We start from the raw sequence: 18042 nt of genomic DNA on the forward strand, positions 1-18042 counted from the left end.
ACCTCCAACAGTCCGCCTCCCGCTCTCAGGCTGAGCGAGGCGTGGGAGCAACACCGAGGTTTGCAATCCCGTTGCCGGTCCCTGGCCCGGTACGGGGGCAACACTGAGGGTTGCGATCCGTTGCCGGACACGGAAAAAGACAAAAAGGAAAAAAAAAAAAAAGATGTGCTATAAACACAGAATATACAGAGAATTCTGAAGACCTAGTACAAAAAATAATGTAAATTATCTTGATAATTTAAATATACTGATTACATGTTAAAATATTTTGTAGAATATTAAAATAAAAAAGGTACTCTATATAGGCAACAGATAAACTACTTCCAACTGCATGTTTATAACTTGTCACAATTATTTTATATAATAGAGAACAAAGTCAAAAGAAAAAACCTCTTACCGTAGTTGGAGAAAGATAATTTAACATGCAAGACTACATTTTTACATAATTGTATTTGAATACTAAACTTTATAAAACTTGAGGGAAATTAGGATTTTTTTTTTATTCCAAAGGCATAAAGATAAAAATGTATTAAGATTTGCTAAAAATTACACAGAAACTGTGGTCACTGTCTTCAAACTCATCAACTTAACTCCTTTCGTCTAAAAGCAATACAAATCTAGGGGCCGGCCCAGTGGCGCACTGCTACAGTGCACCGCTTGGGAGTGCGGTGGCGCTCCCGCCGAGGGTTCAGATCCCACATACAGACTGGTTCTCGCTCACTGGCTGAGCGAGGTGTGGGAGCAACGCCGAGGGTTGCGATCCCGTTGCCGGTCCCGGTACGGGCGCGACACTGAGGGTTGCGATCCGTTGCCGGACACGAAAAAAGACAAAAAGGAAAAAAAAAATAAAAAATAAAAAAAATAAAAGCAATACAAATCTAAACTTAGGAATTCCCTTTTCTGTAATTTTTGAAACGTTCTCATGACTAGCAGGGTCTTGTATTTAAGACATTACTTGCTGGTTTTTAACCACACATCTAAAGCTTCATACTTACAAAGTCTTCCTCTTCAAACTGCAACTTTTCCACCTTGTCTTCTTTCTTTTCTTCCCTAATCTCCATAGGTGGCTTTTCCTGAAAGGCACAGCCTTTCCGGCAGTGAAAGCTGCCATTCCAGTGGCGATGGTTCCCTGTGCCACCTCCGCTACGCTGGCTCATGCCATCATGACCTCGGGAAGAGCCATGCCAACCAGATATGTTCCCTGTGATTCCAGCATAAGACCCCTTAGAGACACCAGAGTCCACAGAATCATGGCGGAACAGGGAGGGCTGGTGCCAGGAATCTAGAATAGTAAGGAAAAGTAGCACATTAGATTGCTTGCTTCCTGGAAATTTAGGAACAATCAGGCCAGATGCTTTCTGATCTGGTTTATGGCACTGCCAAAAGACCTTCAGGGAATCTTTTCAATAAAAAGTCCACACAAATCACAAAATACATCTCTTCTTTGTGAGGTTAATATTTAAATGAATTCTTCAACCAAATAAACAATTCATGAGAACACAAAAATGTTAGACCTAGAAAGCCAATGTGGGTTGGGTAATGACTATTAGAGGATCTAATTGAGACCTATGCTCACAAATGATCCTATTTCAAGATTACAGACATGTATCCCTGGCCTGGGCTTGCCTGAGTAGGTTAAATATAGTCATGAAAGTTGGACACGGCTCACCTCCTGTAGTTCGTAAAGGTCCATTGTTAAAAAAGCCATCAGAAGAATTATGTCGACGACGGCTTACTCCAAATCTACCTTCTCCTCGGGGTAGGTGCTCTCCGTGTTTTTCGAAGGTGGCAGTAGGTGACTAGGATGATAAAGTATAGAGAAGCAAACAGATAAGTAAATCCCTTTCAATATCTTATTAGGTTTTGCATCAGGCTTTCAAAAACAAGTAATAATGGTGGCAGAAACCCTGATTATGAGCATATGAACCCTCAGGGTACCAGAGGCTGCTGAGTTAATTTAGAAAAGTCCAAGGTTACATATTTGATCATTAATTCACTTCCTTTATCCCTGAAGGAAAGAAAAGGCAGACACTTCAATTGTTTGCATGAGGAGAGAGAAGAAAAAAAAAAAAACCAACCCTGTTCATATCCATAAAGAATAAGCCCCAAAACTTTAACACTTAAAATATTAATCTTGCAATATGAGAAGAAAATCAAGATGCTTGCCTTAAAAATAATTTTAAGCAACTTTATTATTTCTGTAAGTTATTTTAGAATTGGAGAGAAAGCAATGATTTAAATATCACCTTGGGGGCTAGCCAGGTTAGCTCAGTTGGTTAGAGCATAGTGCTGATAACACCAAGGTCCAGGGTTTGATCCCTGTACTAGCTAGTTGCCAAAAATAATAATAATAATATTTTTTTAAAAAAGTTAATAAAATAAACAAACATCACCTTGGTGGGCCAAACATTTCTTAATACTTATAATACCACCATTTTGGCAACATCCCCACTTTACTCATTTACACACAAGGAAAGAGGTAGTAAGAGTAAGTCTTTGAGGTTATACAACTGAAAGGAAGCAGTTTGAGAAACATTATTATAGATGAACTCTAATATCCCTTCCTATTCCAAAGAATTTTATTCTATGGCAGTTTTTAGACTTAAATGATAGAGACCAAAGTCTGCAAAGCTATGAAAAGTATGGATATGTCTGACAAGGGCTTATAGGAAAACTCTACATAAGGGCATAGACATTTTACACCTATTTTCTTACTATTAATACCCTCAATAGTTGGTATTGTCTTTTTTATTTTACCCATTGTAGTAGGTTACACAAATTTTCTCCTCTGTCTTCTTCTAAAAGCTTTACGGTTTTACCTTTTCAATTTAGATTATGATCCATTTCAAGTTAATTTTTGTGTATGATGTGAAGTAAAGGTTGAGGTCCTTTTATGTACAGAAACTCAGTTGTTCTAGCACCATTTGTCAAAAACCAAAAGCTATTGTTTCCTCACTGAATTACCTTGCACTTTAGTTAAAAATCAGCTGACTATATATGTACAGGCCTGTTTTTAACTCTCAATTCTGTTCCATTCCTTTTTATTTATGTGTCTATCCTTACTGCCAAAACCACACAATTTTGCTTACTGTAGCTTTACTGGAAATATTGAAATAATATCATCTAATTCTTTTTACTTAGTTCATTGTGCAAAAATAACTATTCTTTGCAGATATAAGATCTACATACTTCTGAAAGTGTTTTTCTGGATTACATACCCAGTCCCTCTAGCCCACCACCCACAAGCCTTAGGTCAGGTTAGACCAATTATGAGATCTTGGGAAATTCACAAAGACAATTCAAAATAAAGTTTAGAGCAAAAGGTTGTAGATGTAGATGAGACCAAAAGCATTTTCAAAAAAACTCACACTGAAAAATAGGGAAGGGCTGGCTGCTCAGCTCAGCTGGTTAGAGCATGGTGCTGATTAACACTGAGGTCCAGGGTTGGATCCCTGTACCGGCCAGGCAAAAAATAAAAATAAAAATAAAAACATGGAAGGTAGGTCATTTTTTTGAGACTACCTATCAATTTTCTTCCTCCATTAGTTGGCAAAATGTGAAGGACTTTTAAGTTTACAAGTTTCCCAAAGGCTTCAACAATAACTTAGTTTGTTTTGTGTACTGTGACTAGGTCTACTTTTTTTTTTTTTTCTTTTTGTCTTTTTTCGTGACCGGCAACGGATCGCAACCCTCAGTGTTGCGCCCGTACCGGACCGGGACCGGCAACGGGATCGCAACCCTTGGCGTCGCTCCCGCGCCTTGCTCAGCCAGTGAGCGGGAACCGGTCTGTATGTGGGATCCGAACCCTCGGCAGGAGTGCTGCCGCACTCCCAAGCGGCGCACTGCAGCAGTGCGCCACCGGGCCGGCCTGACTAGGTCTACTTTAACCTATATGAACTGGTTGCTGCATTTGTCTTTACTGCTAATGCAACACACATTTCTCCCCTGAAATCATTAAGTAAATTAAATTAATGCTTCTAACATAGAATTTATAGGATTTAATCTGAGATCCATGTAGTAGTTGCAAAATCACTCTCTCTCCTTCTTCCTCTTCCTCATCTACAACTACAGACAAATGTGCATTCATTCCAAAGGTCCTTTTACTCAAGGCCATTTCACCTCTGCACCTTTGTCCTCAACAATAGGTTAGCAGGTATGCTTTATTTCCAAAATGTGCTACAGCTAATATGGCAAACCTTGTATGTGCCATGTAATGAGGAAAGCCTAGGATGTAATGAAAAAAACGAGACACTTGGCAGTAATAAGGTTCACACTGATGTGGACTGCCTAACTGCTTATATCCTACATTAAAAGAAAGTTAATAAATCTATGAAAACATGTTTTAAATCCTGAGGCAAGGTTGAATATATAAAAAAACACCCATACTGTAAAACAAAGGCCATAGGCCAGCTAGGGATGAAAAGAACTGGTATTTGGGTAGTTACCATAGGAATAGAGAATAGTACCTTAGCTGACTGTGGTGTTGAGAAATTTAGCCAAGCAGGAACAAAGTCATGCTGCGCCATTTAGGTCCAGTGTCTCTTTTCAGCAAGGTGAGGCATCCAACCTCATGGCCAGGATCTGAAAATGAGACAACTCAAATCACTTATGCTTGCAAGAATCTGATACCAATGTGTAAAGGAATCTGTGATTAACCTAAGATCCCTATTTACAGAAAAACCTGACCACTGTGACCTCTGAGCCTCTCTATAAGACTATTTACCTGGCTCCATATCTGAGAGAAGTTCTAAACAAAAGCAACTGTCCATGAATATATGACCATGAAAAACAAACAAAAATATGACATGGGTCTGGAGGGATATAAAGAAAGCTAATGAATTCTTGAGTTACATCAGAAGAACTGGAAGAATAATCACCTACTTAAACTACATAAACTTACAAAAAGACATTAATTAGCTCCAGGTGCTTTTGGCAAAAGCAGTAGAAAAGACCTTCCTAGAAGGAAGATACAACCTCTCAAGAGCTTTTCTACTTATTTCATAAAAAAACCAACTAACGTTAGTTTTCCTGAGAGATCCGTTGGTGTTTCCAAACCACCCCACTGATAATTTCCAAAATTAAATACATCAAAAAGAGATATTTTTCATGACACACATATATACATACAGTTTTCTTCTCAAAGTTAGACGTATGGAGAATATTTACCCCAGAGTGTAACCTCTGTGGTCCTGTTTCTCAAACTCCTTGAGTCTGCCAGCTGGATTTCCCACGAGGTTTTCTTGTTAAGAGTGCTTAAGCAGCCTGGCCAGCAGCACGCCTTACGATGAAGCACAAAGAAGCCAGGCTCTGTGTGGATCACTCTTTCAGTCCCCTCAAATGCTCATCTTAAACTATCTAGTTCCTGACACGTTTCCAAAAGGGGGAAGGGGAAGGGGGAAGGGGGAAGGGGAACATAAAAAGTATTCGTTACATTTAAAAAAGGGGGGAAGGGGAAAGAGCTATGTCTATGTTCACCTCATTCAACTTCCTTGAGTTATGGCACTATGATGTTGCTTAAATAGGTAATACATGGACATTTGCACAGTGAGGGCAAACACTGTTCATAACAAGGTCATAGCTAGAAAGACAGGTGGGCTCACATGTGGACAAGTAATGACATCAAGGTGACAGACCAAAAATACAATATTAAAGCGCTATAAAAGATCTTCTAAGCAATCAACTCCAGTGACAAAACATCCACATGACCAAGCCCTTAAAATACAAATCGCATTATTCTTACTCATACAACCGCTAAAAAGAGTGTGCAGATATGTATTTATATTTGTCTTAACCTCCAAATCTAAGGACCTAAGAAACCTTCTTTAAAAAAAAAAAAAAAAAAATTAGACAGGAAGTTGATATACTTTTCCCTCCATGGAATAGCAGCTTTCAAGGCAAATTTCTTGGTATACAGCTCCTAAATGTATATTCTATTTCTTTGGTCTTTACTATTTATAAATTCAGAGCAAAATTAAAACAAGTAGAAGACAGGGGATTAGGGGTAGTCAAGGAGATAGTTCCAAAATGCGGTTTTCTTCTCTTCAGTTTTCTGTATTTCACTTGTTCTGCCCCTTCCCCCAAACAGAATTGAGCTTCTGGAAGGTGATATGAAGAGAATCTCCTTCTTCAGTGGAGAAGTCACTTATTATTTTGGATCCATTTCCATCATTACTCAATCATTTAAAAGGTCCCACAAATCTATCGCTCTGTAAATGAAAAAACAAAATAACACATAGCAGCACAAGAGACAAAATCATTGTCATATATAATTGCTAAAATGAGACACAGTCAAATGATCAATCAAATCAAGTTCCTGAGAGTCAAAACCCTTAAATCCAATTTAGACATTAATGTGTCACCACCTATAACAACAACACAACTGGGTGTAAACCTATCACTTGAATAGAGAATTTGCTAGTTTATATAACCATTTCTCCAATTTGCTATCAAAGGTAATTCAGAAATGCAAATTATTAGGTCTTTTAGAATTTAGATTTTCTCTCACAGACGAAATAGTTTGCCATAAATGGTTAAAGAAACATCTGGCTTACTGGTATATTGCCAGTCATCAACTACCTAATTATTTAGTTTTATACACTGCTAGATCCTTAAAACAAGACATCTGTCATAGTACTCCTCATGTACATTATGCGTTGCATAACATCGGGGACACATTCTGAGAAATGCATCGTTAAGTGATTTCATCATTGCACGAACATCATACAGTGTACTTACAAAAACCTAGATGGTATATAGCCTACTACACACACCCAGCTTATTGCTCTGACCAATGTCATATATGCATTCCATCCCTGACTAAAACGTTATGCAGTGCACAGCTGTATGCTTATATAGTACATATTTTAAATACCTAGCTATCAATTCAGAGATTCAAAGCTCTTGTGATCTAACTTGATATGCACTGAGATGACACAAAAATCTCTTTAGCACGTTCCCAACATTCTTCCAGCAAATGTTCCTAGAAAGTTTTTTTTTTTTTTTTGTCTTTTTGTCGTTTTTTTCCGTGTCCGGCAACGGATCGCAACCCTCAGTGTTGCCCCCGTACCGGACCGGGGACCGGCGACGGGATCGCAAGCCTCGGCGTTGCTCCCGCGCCTCGCTCAGCCAGTGAGCGGGAGCCGGTCTGTACGTGGGATCCGAACCCTCGGATGGGAGCGCCGCCGCGCTTCCCAAGCGGCGCACTATCCAGTGCGCCACCGGGCCGGCCCCCTAGAAAGTTTTTTGACACAAGAGAATTTCTGCATCTGTGGGCAGTTCTGGTCTACGCCAGTAAATTTTAAAGAATATTTTTCAAATATCCTACTAGGTAGCCTTGCTCACTCCAATTGTCCAACTGACACAACACCACGTTTTCAGTCCTTTACATTCCCAATCCCAAGTTTCCGTAGCAGAGTCCCAACTAAGGCAGTGATTGCAGAAGAAATATTAACTGGCAATATTTTGCTACTGTTATGAAAGTTCTAAAGCTGCTATATATCCTTAACAAATACTTACCCATCATCCTTAATATACTCTGATACTGAGGGTGTAAAGCTATACAAGAGTGTGGACTGTGTATGCATGTGCAGAGTATGTGGTGGGCAGGGGATCCATAATAAATGGGAACATTCAGTGAAAGGAAACAAATACAAGAGGATAAAAGAGGACAGATAAAAGAAATTCCTATTCTGGAAGTAAAAGACTAAAAGGAAACATGGCAAAATGCCAATAATGGTTTTATTAGGATGGTGGAATTAATGAGCATTTTGTTTCATCTTCTCTATTATGTTTTTATAATGGAATTACTACTTTGCTCTGCAAATTCTTAAACTAAAGTTCTTTAGTGATGCCTTTTGGGGCTGTGGCTATTTTTATAGAATGACTAATGGGCTTTTGCTTATTACTCCAAAAATTTGAGACGGAAAAAAGCATCACTTAAAACTCTTTTAGAACTTTTCATAAAACTAGACTGGAGGGTAAATCAAGATTCTTTTTCTGAACATTTTAATTATCAGATGTCAAGTATGAGCTCTGGACCTCAAAAGAGAGGTCTGTTTAAGAGGTAGAATTTTGGGAATTGTCGGTATTTCGTAGACAATATTTAAAGTGAGATGAACAGCTGGCCGGTTAGCTCAGTTGGTAAGAGTGCAGTGCTGTAACACCAAGGTCAAGGGTTTGAATGCCCAAATCAGCCAGCTGCCAACAACAATAGATTAAAAAATAATAATAATAAAGTCAGGGGAAAACATGAGATCCAGGAGAATATAAAGATAGAAAAGCTTCCAAGTTCTGTCCATTCCATTACTTTTTTCCATTTGTATTTGTCACTTTTCAAGGTCCAATTTCTCACCAATTAAAAAAACTATAGTTTCTTAGGCACAACTTGTCTCTTCCAGCATCTGCCTCAGCCTCTCCTATTGGCTGTTGTTCTCTGTTCCTAAATTCAAGATCAAATGATATCACTACTCTGGCTCAGCAATCTCTGGTTTCCCACCAACTATAGGATTTGAATTCCTCAGTCTGACAGACAAGAAATAAGCTTTTCCTAACCCTTCAAGAATTAGCCTAAAGTCTCCTCTAATGCTCTGTCTAGAAGTAATCTACCCCTACAAAATCCTCAAAGTACTTTATTTATTTATTTTTTTTAAAGATGACCGGTAAGGGGATCTTAACCCTTGACTTGGTGTTGTCAGCACCACGCTCAGCCAGTGAGCAAACCGGCCATCCCTATATGGGATCCGAACCCGTGGCCTTGGTGTTATCAGCACCACGCTCAGCCAGTGAGCAAACCGGCCATCCCTATATGGGATCCGAACCCGTGGCCTTGGTGTTATCAGCACCACGCTCAGCCAGTGAGCAAACCGGCCATCCCTATATGGGATCCGAACCCGTGGCCTTGGTGTTATCAGCACCACGCTCAGCCAGTGAGCAAACCGGCCATCCCTATATGGGATCCGAACCCGTGGCCTTGGTGTTATCAGCACCGCACTCTCCCGAGTGAGCCACAGGCCGGCCCCTCAAAGTACTTTAACTGTGCTTTCTAGGGACTAACACTTGGCTCCTTTCAGAATAGTTATGTTTATCTTAGCTCCCGGTAGGCCAAAACTTGTCGTTTTTAAGAATCCTGCCTTGCCCTTCTTTGAAACACACATAGCATCATCTACCTAGCATGGTGCCTTGCATATGTTAAGGATTTAAAGGTCTGATGAAGTTTATACAAATTATAATAAAGCAACGATGCAGAGAAATTAGAACCCTCATACATTTCTGGTGGAAATGTAAAATGGTGCAGCTGCTATGGAAATAGTTTGGCAGCTGCAAGAAGTTAAACACTGAGTTACCATATGACTTAACAATTCCACTCCTAGGTTGTGTATCTATCTATCTATCTATCTATCTATCTATCTATCTATCTATCTATCCATCCATCCATCCATCCATCCAAGAGAAATAAAAACATATGTCCACACAAACACCTGTACAAGAATGTTCACCGCAGTTTTATCCATAATAGCCATAAAGCAGAAACAACCCAAATGCCCATCAACAGATGAATGAATAAACAAAATACTGTATATCCATACAACAGAATATCATTCAGCTATAAAAAGGAATGAAGTACTGATACAAGCTACAACATGGATGAACCTTGAAAACATCATCCTAAGTGAAAGCAGCCAGGCACAAAATGCTGTATTTTGTATAATTTTATCTATATGAAATATCAAATCCACAGAGACAGAAAACATCAGTGATTAACAGGGGCTGAGGTAGGAGGTAACTGGGGTCTGACTGCTTAATACACAGTAGGAGTCAGTTTGGAGTAATGAGAAAATCCTGGAACTAAACAGTCGTGATGTTTGCTCAACATTGTAAATGTACTCAGTCGTACACTTTTTTAAATGGTCACAATGGTGAATCTTAAGTTAATTTTCCTACAATTAAAAAACAAATTATACAGCAGTTATTAAGTCAATAGAAATAGCCAACATTAAAAACACTGTTTTTTTGTTTTTGTTTTGGCAGCTGGCCAATACGGTGATCTGATCCCTTGACCTTGATGTTACAAGGCCTCATTCTAGCTGACTGAGCTAACAGGGCAGCCTCAACATTAAATTTAAACAATGTTCTACATCACCCATTTTTCAGGTTTAATACATGTTTTTCCTTCTTCCCTGCAACATCCTATTAGAATCATCTGTATCTGAATACTTCATCCAACCAGTCATAAATACGTTAAATATTTTACCTCTTCAAAACCTCTGACTTACTGGGCACCTCATATATGTCAGGCACTCTTAAGTACATCGCAACATGATCTAATTTTATAACTTATAAAAGCTTATACTGCTTAGGAGAGGACATCTCTGTCAAGTGCCACATCTCAATTTTTTCTACTTCAGATTCAGAATTTCTACAATTCTACCTGTGCTCCTAATCTCAACCACTCATTTTTCTCCAGAGTTCAACAGTGTCACCAACTACTATGAAGTTCAGCCTCTTTCTACACTGGTTCCACCCAATTAACAAAACCCATACCCACTTCTCGCCCAACTTAAAAAGAAAGAGAAACAACCCTTCCTAGAGCCTGTATTCCCTCCAGGTATTTAACTCTCTTCCTTCCAGTCTTGACAAAATTGCTATAGAGGACAGTGTACCCTTACTGTCATTTCCTCATTCCTCCATTTATTCCTCAATCCACAGAAAATTAATTTTCCCCCACAACTCTAATGAACACTGATATCTCTAATTCCAAAATATCTCCAGTAAGTTAATATAATAAGTGTATGACAGGAATAAATAAATTTGCAGAGAAAAGGTTGACGAATGACTATGAAACCTTTTGTTTTTGATGAATAAAAGGTTTGCACTGAAGTAAAAATGAAGAGATTTATAGTATTCAAAATACTATGGGAACATCTATAAATTTTGTTTTTAAAATGTTCCTAACAAAGTAAACTGTATTCTTAAAAACAAAACACCTACATCTGTATACTAGGTAGGACAATATTTCTGAAATGCAATCTAGGATGTAATATGCCATCAACTGGAAAACAACAACAAAAAAACTATTTAATTCAAATAATTTCTCCCTCTCAGATGTTGATATGTCATTTTAATTCTTTCAAACGCATAATTTTAAGCATATCTTCAACCATGAAATTTCTATTCTACCTATAGTATATAAAATAATCAAGAAATGCTGTCTTTTTCTCTGTAACACCGCTGAAATTTGACTCTAATAGAGATCATTCCTTTGATAGCCTATGAGAAAATCTAAAAATATGCAGTGTCTGACTTTTAACCAGTCTTGTTTAATTGTGCCTTCATACACAAAGTGCCTGTAAGCACAAAAGTAATAGATATAATTTAATCATCTGATAAGTCTTCTTTGGTAAAGGCTTTTAGGCATAACCTCTAGATATTGAGAAAGTTAAGGGCTGGCCAGTTAGGTCATTTGGTTAGAGTGCAGTGTTGGTAACACCAAGGTCAAGGGTTCGGATCCCCGTACAGGCCAGCCACCAAAAACATAAAATAAAAAGTTAATAATGGGGTAACAAAGCATTTCATAAATCAGATAGTTTACAATCTGTGTATTCCACAGAACTGAAAAAAGATGTAACCTAGTTCTCAACCAAGAAATCATTAAAAATAATTTTTTTTGGGGGGGGGGCCGGCCCGGTGGCTCACTCGGGAGAGTGCGGTGCTGATAACACCAAGGCCCCGGGTTCGGATCCCATATAGGGATGGCCGGTTCGCTCACTGGCTGGGCGTGGTGCTGACAACACCAAGTCAAGGGTTAAGATCCCCTTACCGGTCATCTTTAAAAAAAATAAAATAAAATAATAATAATAATAATTTTTTTTTCCTTTTTGTCTTTTTTCGTGTCCGGCAACGGATCGCAACCCTCAGTGTTGCGCCCATACCAGACCGGGACCGGCAACGGGATCGCAACCCTCGGTGCTGCGCCCGCACCTCGCTCAGCCAGTGAGCGGGAACCGGTCTGTATGTGGGATCCGAACCCTCGGCGGGAGCGCCACCGTGCTCTTAAGCAGTGCACTGTAGCAGTGCGCCACCGGGCCGGCCCTAAAAATAATTTTTGATGATGGATTGTGAAGTGATTTTTGGTAACTTTAAAAGGATTCAAAGAATTGAATGGCACTAATATAACAGTACATAACATTTTTATAACATCCATAAAAGTGAAAAACACAAAGTTGGTCCAATACTGAACTTTTTTTTATTCTAATAACTAACATTTTCCCATCACAATGGTCACCAGGCTTTATCTTTAGCTGTCTCCCACTGATCCCAAGAACAAAGAACACTATCTGGCACACAGGAGATATTCAAATGTTCACTGAATGGGTGTATAAATAAGGGATGGGATTGGTGACCAAAGGAGTAGTATCTCTACACGTAATGCCATATTGCTTTCCAACAAGGTATTACCAGTTTACACCACCAGCAACAGTATTTTAAACAGTTTCATCTGCTCCACACCCTCACCCACGACATTACTGCCAGATTAGAGGTTACTCTTTGCTTTGCTGGTGGGTATAAAATGGTCACCACTGTGCTCTTCATTTGCATCTTTTAATCAACTTATCAATTTTTGTGTTTCTTTTTTTGTAAAATACATATTCTTATTTTTTTTACTACTCTTTTTTTTTTTTTTTTTAAAGATGATCAGTAAGAGGATTGCAACCCTTGACTTGGTGCTGTCAGCACCACGATCAGCCAGTAAGCCATCGGCCATTGCTGTGTAGGGATCCGAACCTTTGGCCTTGGTGTTATCAGCACTGCACTCTCCCAAGTGAGCCATGGGCCGGCCCTACTACTCTTCTTTTGGTTGTTGATCTTTCTTATTTGACATAAGAGAATACAAGCATACTTTTAAAAGTTCATGGAAAAACAGAATTAAAATACGAATCTTTCCATGAACTTTCCCACTTCATGGGTTGTCTTTTGATTTTCTTTACTACGTCTTTTGATGAACACAAGTTCCTTCATGTAAATGTAGTCAGAACTGTTGACCCTTTCCTTTATGATTTACGTTTTTGTGTCTTATTTGCAACAGTCCTCCTTCTCCAAGGTCTATGTCTTCTTAGCTTTAGTTTTGCCTTTCACGTGTAAAACTTCAATCAGAACTGATTTGTACATGGAATGAGGTCCATGTCCAATTTCATTCTTTTCTATGTGAATAACCAATTGTCCCAGAAGCATTACTTCTCCACTGCTCTATGAAGCCAGTTCTATCATAAACTGTTTCTATAAATGGGTCTGTTTCCAGGCCTCTGTTCCACTGGCCTATTTATCAATTCCTATACTACTACCATGCGTCTTAACTGTTACAGCTTTATAATAATATCTTGACACGTAGCAGGACAAGGCCATCATCTCAGCCCTCCCATTACATGTACACCTTACTGAAGGCCTGGGCTATTCTTGGGTCTCTGGCTCTTTCTTATACATTTTTAAACATCCACGTCAAATTTGGGGTGGGGGGACCCTGTTACAGCATTGCTTGGAATAGCAACAAATCTAGATCAATATGAGAGAATTGACATCTTTATAATAAATCTTCCTTAGGTACTTTATATACTTTTGATGTAAACTCTTGGCTGTCAGGCACGGGAAACCGACAGGAAACCGAACTCTTGACCTTGATGTTAAGAGGCCATGCTCTGAACTCTTATGAATTCTAACAGTTTGTTTGTAGATTCCATAAACAATGACAGAATGTATTAGTCTGTTTCTGTTGCTTATAACAAAATACCTGAAACTGGGTGATTTATAAAGAAAATGGAATTTATTGCTTACGTTTCAGAGGCTAGGAAGTCTGAAGTCCAGGGAACGAATTTATTGCTTACGTTTCAGAGGCTAGGAAGTCTGAAGTCCAGGGAACACATCTGGTGAGGGTCTTCTTCGGTGATGACTTACAGCAACACGGGGTCTCTCATATGGCAGAAAATGGCAAAGCAGAGACAGACTCTCATGTGCTCTCCATTTAAAGCCCTCAGAACCATGCCCCTGACCAGCATTATTAATCCATTCACTATGGCATGGTCCTACAATCTAATCACCCCTTCAAGACCCACCTTTCAATTAACATAACAGGATTTCCTACCCTCCCAATAGTTACAATGGGGGCCAAATTTCTTTTTTTTTCCTTTTTGTCTTTTTTCGTGACCGGTAATGGGATCGCAACCCTCAGTGTCGCGCCCATACCGCGACTGGCAACGGGATCACAACCCCCGGTGTCGCGCCCGCACCGCGTTCAACCAGTGAGCGGACCGGTCTCTATATGGGATCAGAACCCTCGGCGGGAGCGCCGCCGTGCTCCCAAGCGCCGCACCCTACCGAGTGCGCCACCAGGCCGGCCCTCAAATTTCTAATACATAAAACTTGGGGGACACAATTCAAGCTTCAGTGAGTTATGGGATGGGAAGACATTCAATCCACAGTACAGAGGAACTTTTTTTTTTTTTTTTTTTTTAAAGATGACCGGTAAAAGGATCTTAACCCTTGACTTGGTGTTGTCAGCACCAAGCTCACCCAGTGAGCCAACCGGTCATCCCTATATGGGATCCGAACCCGTGGCTTTGGTGTTATCAGCACCACACTCTCCCGAGTGAGCCATGGGCCGGCCCAGAGGAACTTTTTGGACATGTTAACTTTTAAGTGTCTATCAGACATCTAAATGGAGGTGTTAAAGTAAGCAGCTAGATATAAGTAAAGTTCATATAGTTCATGGTAGAGATTTAAACTGGAGATAGAAATTTTTTTTTCCTTTTTGTCTTTTTTCGTGTCCGGCAACAGATCGCAACCCTCAGTGTCACGCCCGGACCGGGACCGGCAATGGGATCGCAACCCTCGGTGTTGTGGCCGCACCTCGCTCAGCCAGTGAGCGGCCGGTCTGTATGTGGGATCCGAACCCTCGGCAGGAGCGCCGCCGCACTCCCCAAGCGGCACACTGTAGCAGTGCGCCACCGGGCCGGACCTGGAGATAGAAATTTTATGTAAATCCATGAACCTAGATGAGATCACCAAGAAAGTGAATGTAGACAAAGATAGAAACTTGATATATTATCATTTTAAAGACTAGGGAGACTGAGAAAAAACCCAGGAGAGTGTCAGGACCCAGGAGCTAAGCAGAAACATGCTTCATGAAGGCAGGAATGGGGGCTGGCTGGTTAGCTCAGTTGGTTAGAGCATGGTCTTACACCACTAAAGTCAAGGGTTCAGTTTCCAATGCAGGCCAGCAGCCAAAAAAAAAAAAAAAAAAGGTAGGAGTGACCACTATATCAAACGCTATTAAATGAAAGATTGAGAACTGACCACTGGATTTAGCAACATGAAAGTGTCAGTAACCATAGTGGATGGGTCAACGGTGAAAGCCTGACTCAAGGGGGTTCAAGAGGGAAGAAACTGGAGACTAATTATAGACAACTCTTTTGAAAAGTGCTGCTGCAAAACAGAGAAATGAGGTGGTAGATAGAAGTGATGTGTAATCAAAAGAAGTTATTTTGGTGCACTGACAGGAATGACCCAGTAGAGAAGGAAAACTTGATGCTTTTGATGATGCTGAAACAATGTCCTTCAGCAATTCAGAGGGGATCTGAGGCACCAGCAGAGATTGGCCTTCAGTAACTTCATGCATACTTCATTTACAGTAACAGGTGGGAAAGCAGAATACCTGAGTATTATTGCAATGTCAGCTGAGAAGGTCTATTCTGATTGCTCCTATCTTCTTGATGAAATAGATTTGAGAACAGTTAAGGTATGACACTGGAGAATGAGTGAACTAAAGAGATACCGTGAAGTTTTCCAGCACAATAAGGGCCCATACTTGTAAGCTATCATGAATTTAAAGTGAGATCAGTCAGCATAGTTGTGTGATTTAAATTACCTATTCCATCATCATAACTACCTCAACTCTCTTGCTCTTCTCTGACCTGTAACCAATTTCTCAAACTTCAACCTCAGTAAAATCTGAATTTTTGATTACTCTGCTCATTTCCCATTAAGCTGACAACCATGCTTTTAAACATTTCTATTCTATTCTCTACCAAAAAAACCCCCTAACCAGTACACTCTCGAAAGTCAGTAACTTTTGAAACACCAACCTCAACGGCTTACACTGTTGATACATTCCTGAGCCAACCCCATCTTAAAATCCCTTTTCCTGGTTTCCACAACATTACATCATTAGACCAGCAGTTTTCAAACTTGGACTACATCAAGCCATAAAATTTCAAAAAATGTTTTAACTAACACGGGTTGCCAATTTTATTTAGATAAGTAGAACATTTTTTAAAAAGTCCTAATATTACCATTTCATTAAAAAAAAAAAGCTATAATGCCATAATAGAAAGATAAATCTTGGGGAAAAGAACAAATCTTAAAAAAGAACAGTTAGCAATCTTACATCGATAAAATTCATGAATGGCTGAATCTCTGTCAGACAGCAGCATGAGCGGCAACCACTGCATTAAGATATCCTGTTCTTCTCCCTAACCTGTGATTACTTCTTTTTTCCTTTGTCTCATAAATGTAATGATTCCTTAACTGTTTGTTTTTTTTTAAAAAGATGACCGGTAAGGGGATCTCAACCCTTGGCTTGGTGTTGTCAGCACCACGCTCAGCCAGTGAGCAAACCGGCCATCCCTATATAGGATCCGAACCCGTGGCCTTGGTGTTATCAGCACCGCACTCTACCGAGTGAGCCACAGGCCAGCCCCCTTAACTGTTTTGATGGAGCCCTTTTCTTGTTTCTCTGTACTCTGTTCATGGTATCATTCATTTTCAAGGCTTCAGGTCTCATCTCTAAGTGGGTGACTTAAATTCTTGCTTCATGAAGCACTACAGCATACACACACTATACTCAAGCACCCACGCAATGCATTACATTTACCTGTTGACATATTTATCTCCTCTACAAATGTGACACATTTGGATGGCAAACGTGATCTCTTTGTACAGACAGGGTCTGTATTAGGTGCCCAATAAATGATTTCTTTTTTTAGACAATTCCATCAATTAGTATCCCCTTCATCTTCCTGTTCTGAAGAGCTCTCCTTGAGCATTCTTTATTCCTTAAACTGCAGAGCCCAAAATTAATTCTGTATATCTTCAGATATTCAATAGCCCTAAATTTCCTTTCAAAATCTCACAATATGCAAACAAAACTACATAGGCTTAAATGTCTACCACTTTCTGGGGGGAAAAGGAGGAATTGATAAAGGGACACGAAAATGAACTACACTGTATATTGATAAATTAAAATAATAAAAAACAAATAAGTAAACAAATGCCTGCCACTTTCACTTCATCCAGAGAACTCAGTAACCGCCTATAACAGTGTATATTCATTTCCTACCTGTGTGCACATTTCTTTCCTAAATCCTCATTAAGGAGAATTGAAGGGTTATTGGTGCCTTGCTTACTTTATTTTTAATCTTCACATTGATAACTTAACACAGGAAAGAGCTCAAAGCCATTTCCTACCTTAGTACTTATTTTAACTACAGAGGAGATAAATTGTTACCTAAGAATTTCTGAGCTAGCCAGCCACCAAAAAAATAAAATAAAATATAATAAAAGAATTTCTGAAGGATATGAAATTTGAGTACAGCTTTCAATAAACCAAAAGGGGATATAAGATACCTTAAGGTTTTTTCCATTACAGCATTTCTGTTAAAAAGATATTTAATACCACAGTTATTAATATTGATACATGAAGTCGGCTATCAGAACTGGAGTTCAGGGCCGGCCCGGTGGCGCACTGCTACAGTGAGCCGCTTGGGAGTGCTGCGGCGCTCCCGCCAAGGGTTCAGATCCCACATACAGACCGGGTGCAGCACCAAGGGTTGCGATCCCGTTGCTGGTCCCGGTCCGGTACGGGCGCGACACTGAGGGTTGTGATCTGCTGCCGGTCACGAAAAAAATATATATAGAGAGAGTATGTTAGATTGTGTGTGGTAACTGTCTCCAGAGATAAGTTCCCTAGTGTACTAATGTTTCTCAACACTCACACCA

General features: G+C 39.6%; 1 protein-coding gene across 3 annotated transcripts in view; it reads right to left on the minus strand.

Annotated features, from left to right (window-relative positions):
- Nucleotides 1–18042, minus strand: part of GPBP1L1 (GC-rich promoter binding protein 1-like 1) — a 60357-nt gene that overhangs the window by 29356 nt on the left and 12959 nt on the right. For 2 of the 3 annotated variants that reach the window (XM_008574888.1, XM_008574887.1), the window contains exons 2-5: nucleotides 5167–6206; nucleotides 4467–4581; nucleotides 1670–1799; nucleotides 996–1282 (exon numbers count right to left, since the gene is read on the minus strand). In XM_008574888.1, the coding sequence (XP_008573110.1) occupies nucleotides 996–1282; nucleotides 1670–1799; nucleotides 4467–4526 (477 nt within the window). In that variant the 5' untranslated portion in view covers nucleotides 4527–4581; nucleotides 5167–6206. The remainder of the gene's footprint in view (nucleotides 1–995; nucleotides 1283–1669; nucleotides 1800–4466; nucleotides 4582–5166; nucleotides 6207–18042) is intronic. The other variant, XM_008574889.1, reaches the window with a different exon arrangement.

The sequence above is a fragment of the Galeopterus variegatus genome, unplaced genomic scaffold (genome assembly GCF_000696425.1).
Source record: "Galeopterus variegatus unplaced genomic scaffold, G_variegatus-3.0.2 Scaffold1113, whole genome shotgun sequence".
NCBI classification, from domain to species: Eukaryota; Metazoa; Chordata; class Mammalia; order Dermoptera; family Cynocephalidae; genus Galeopterus; species Galeopterus variegatus.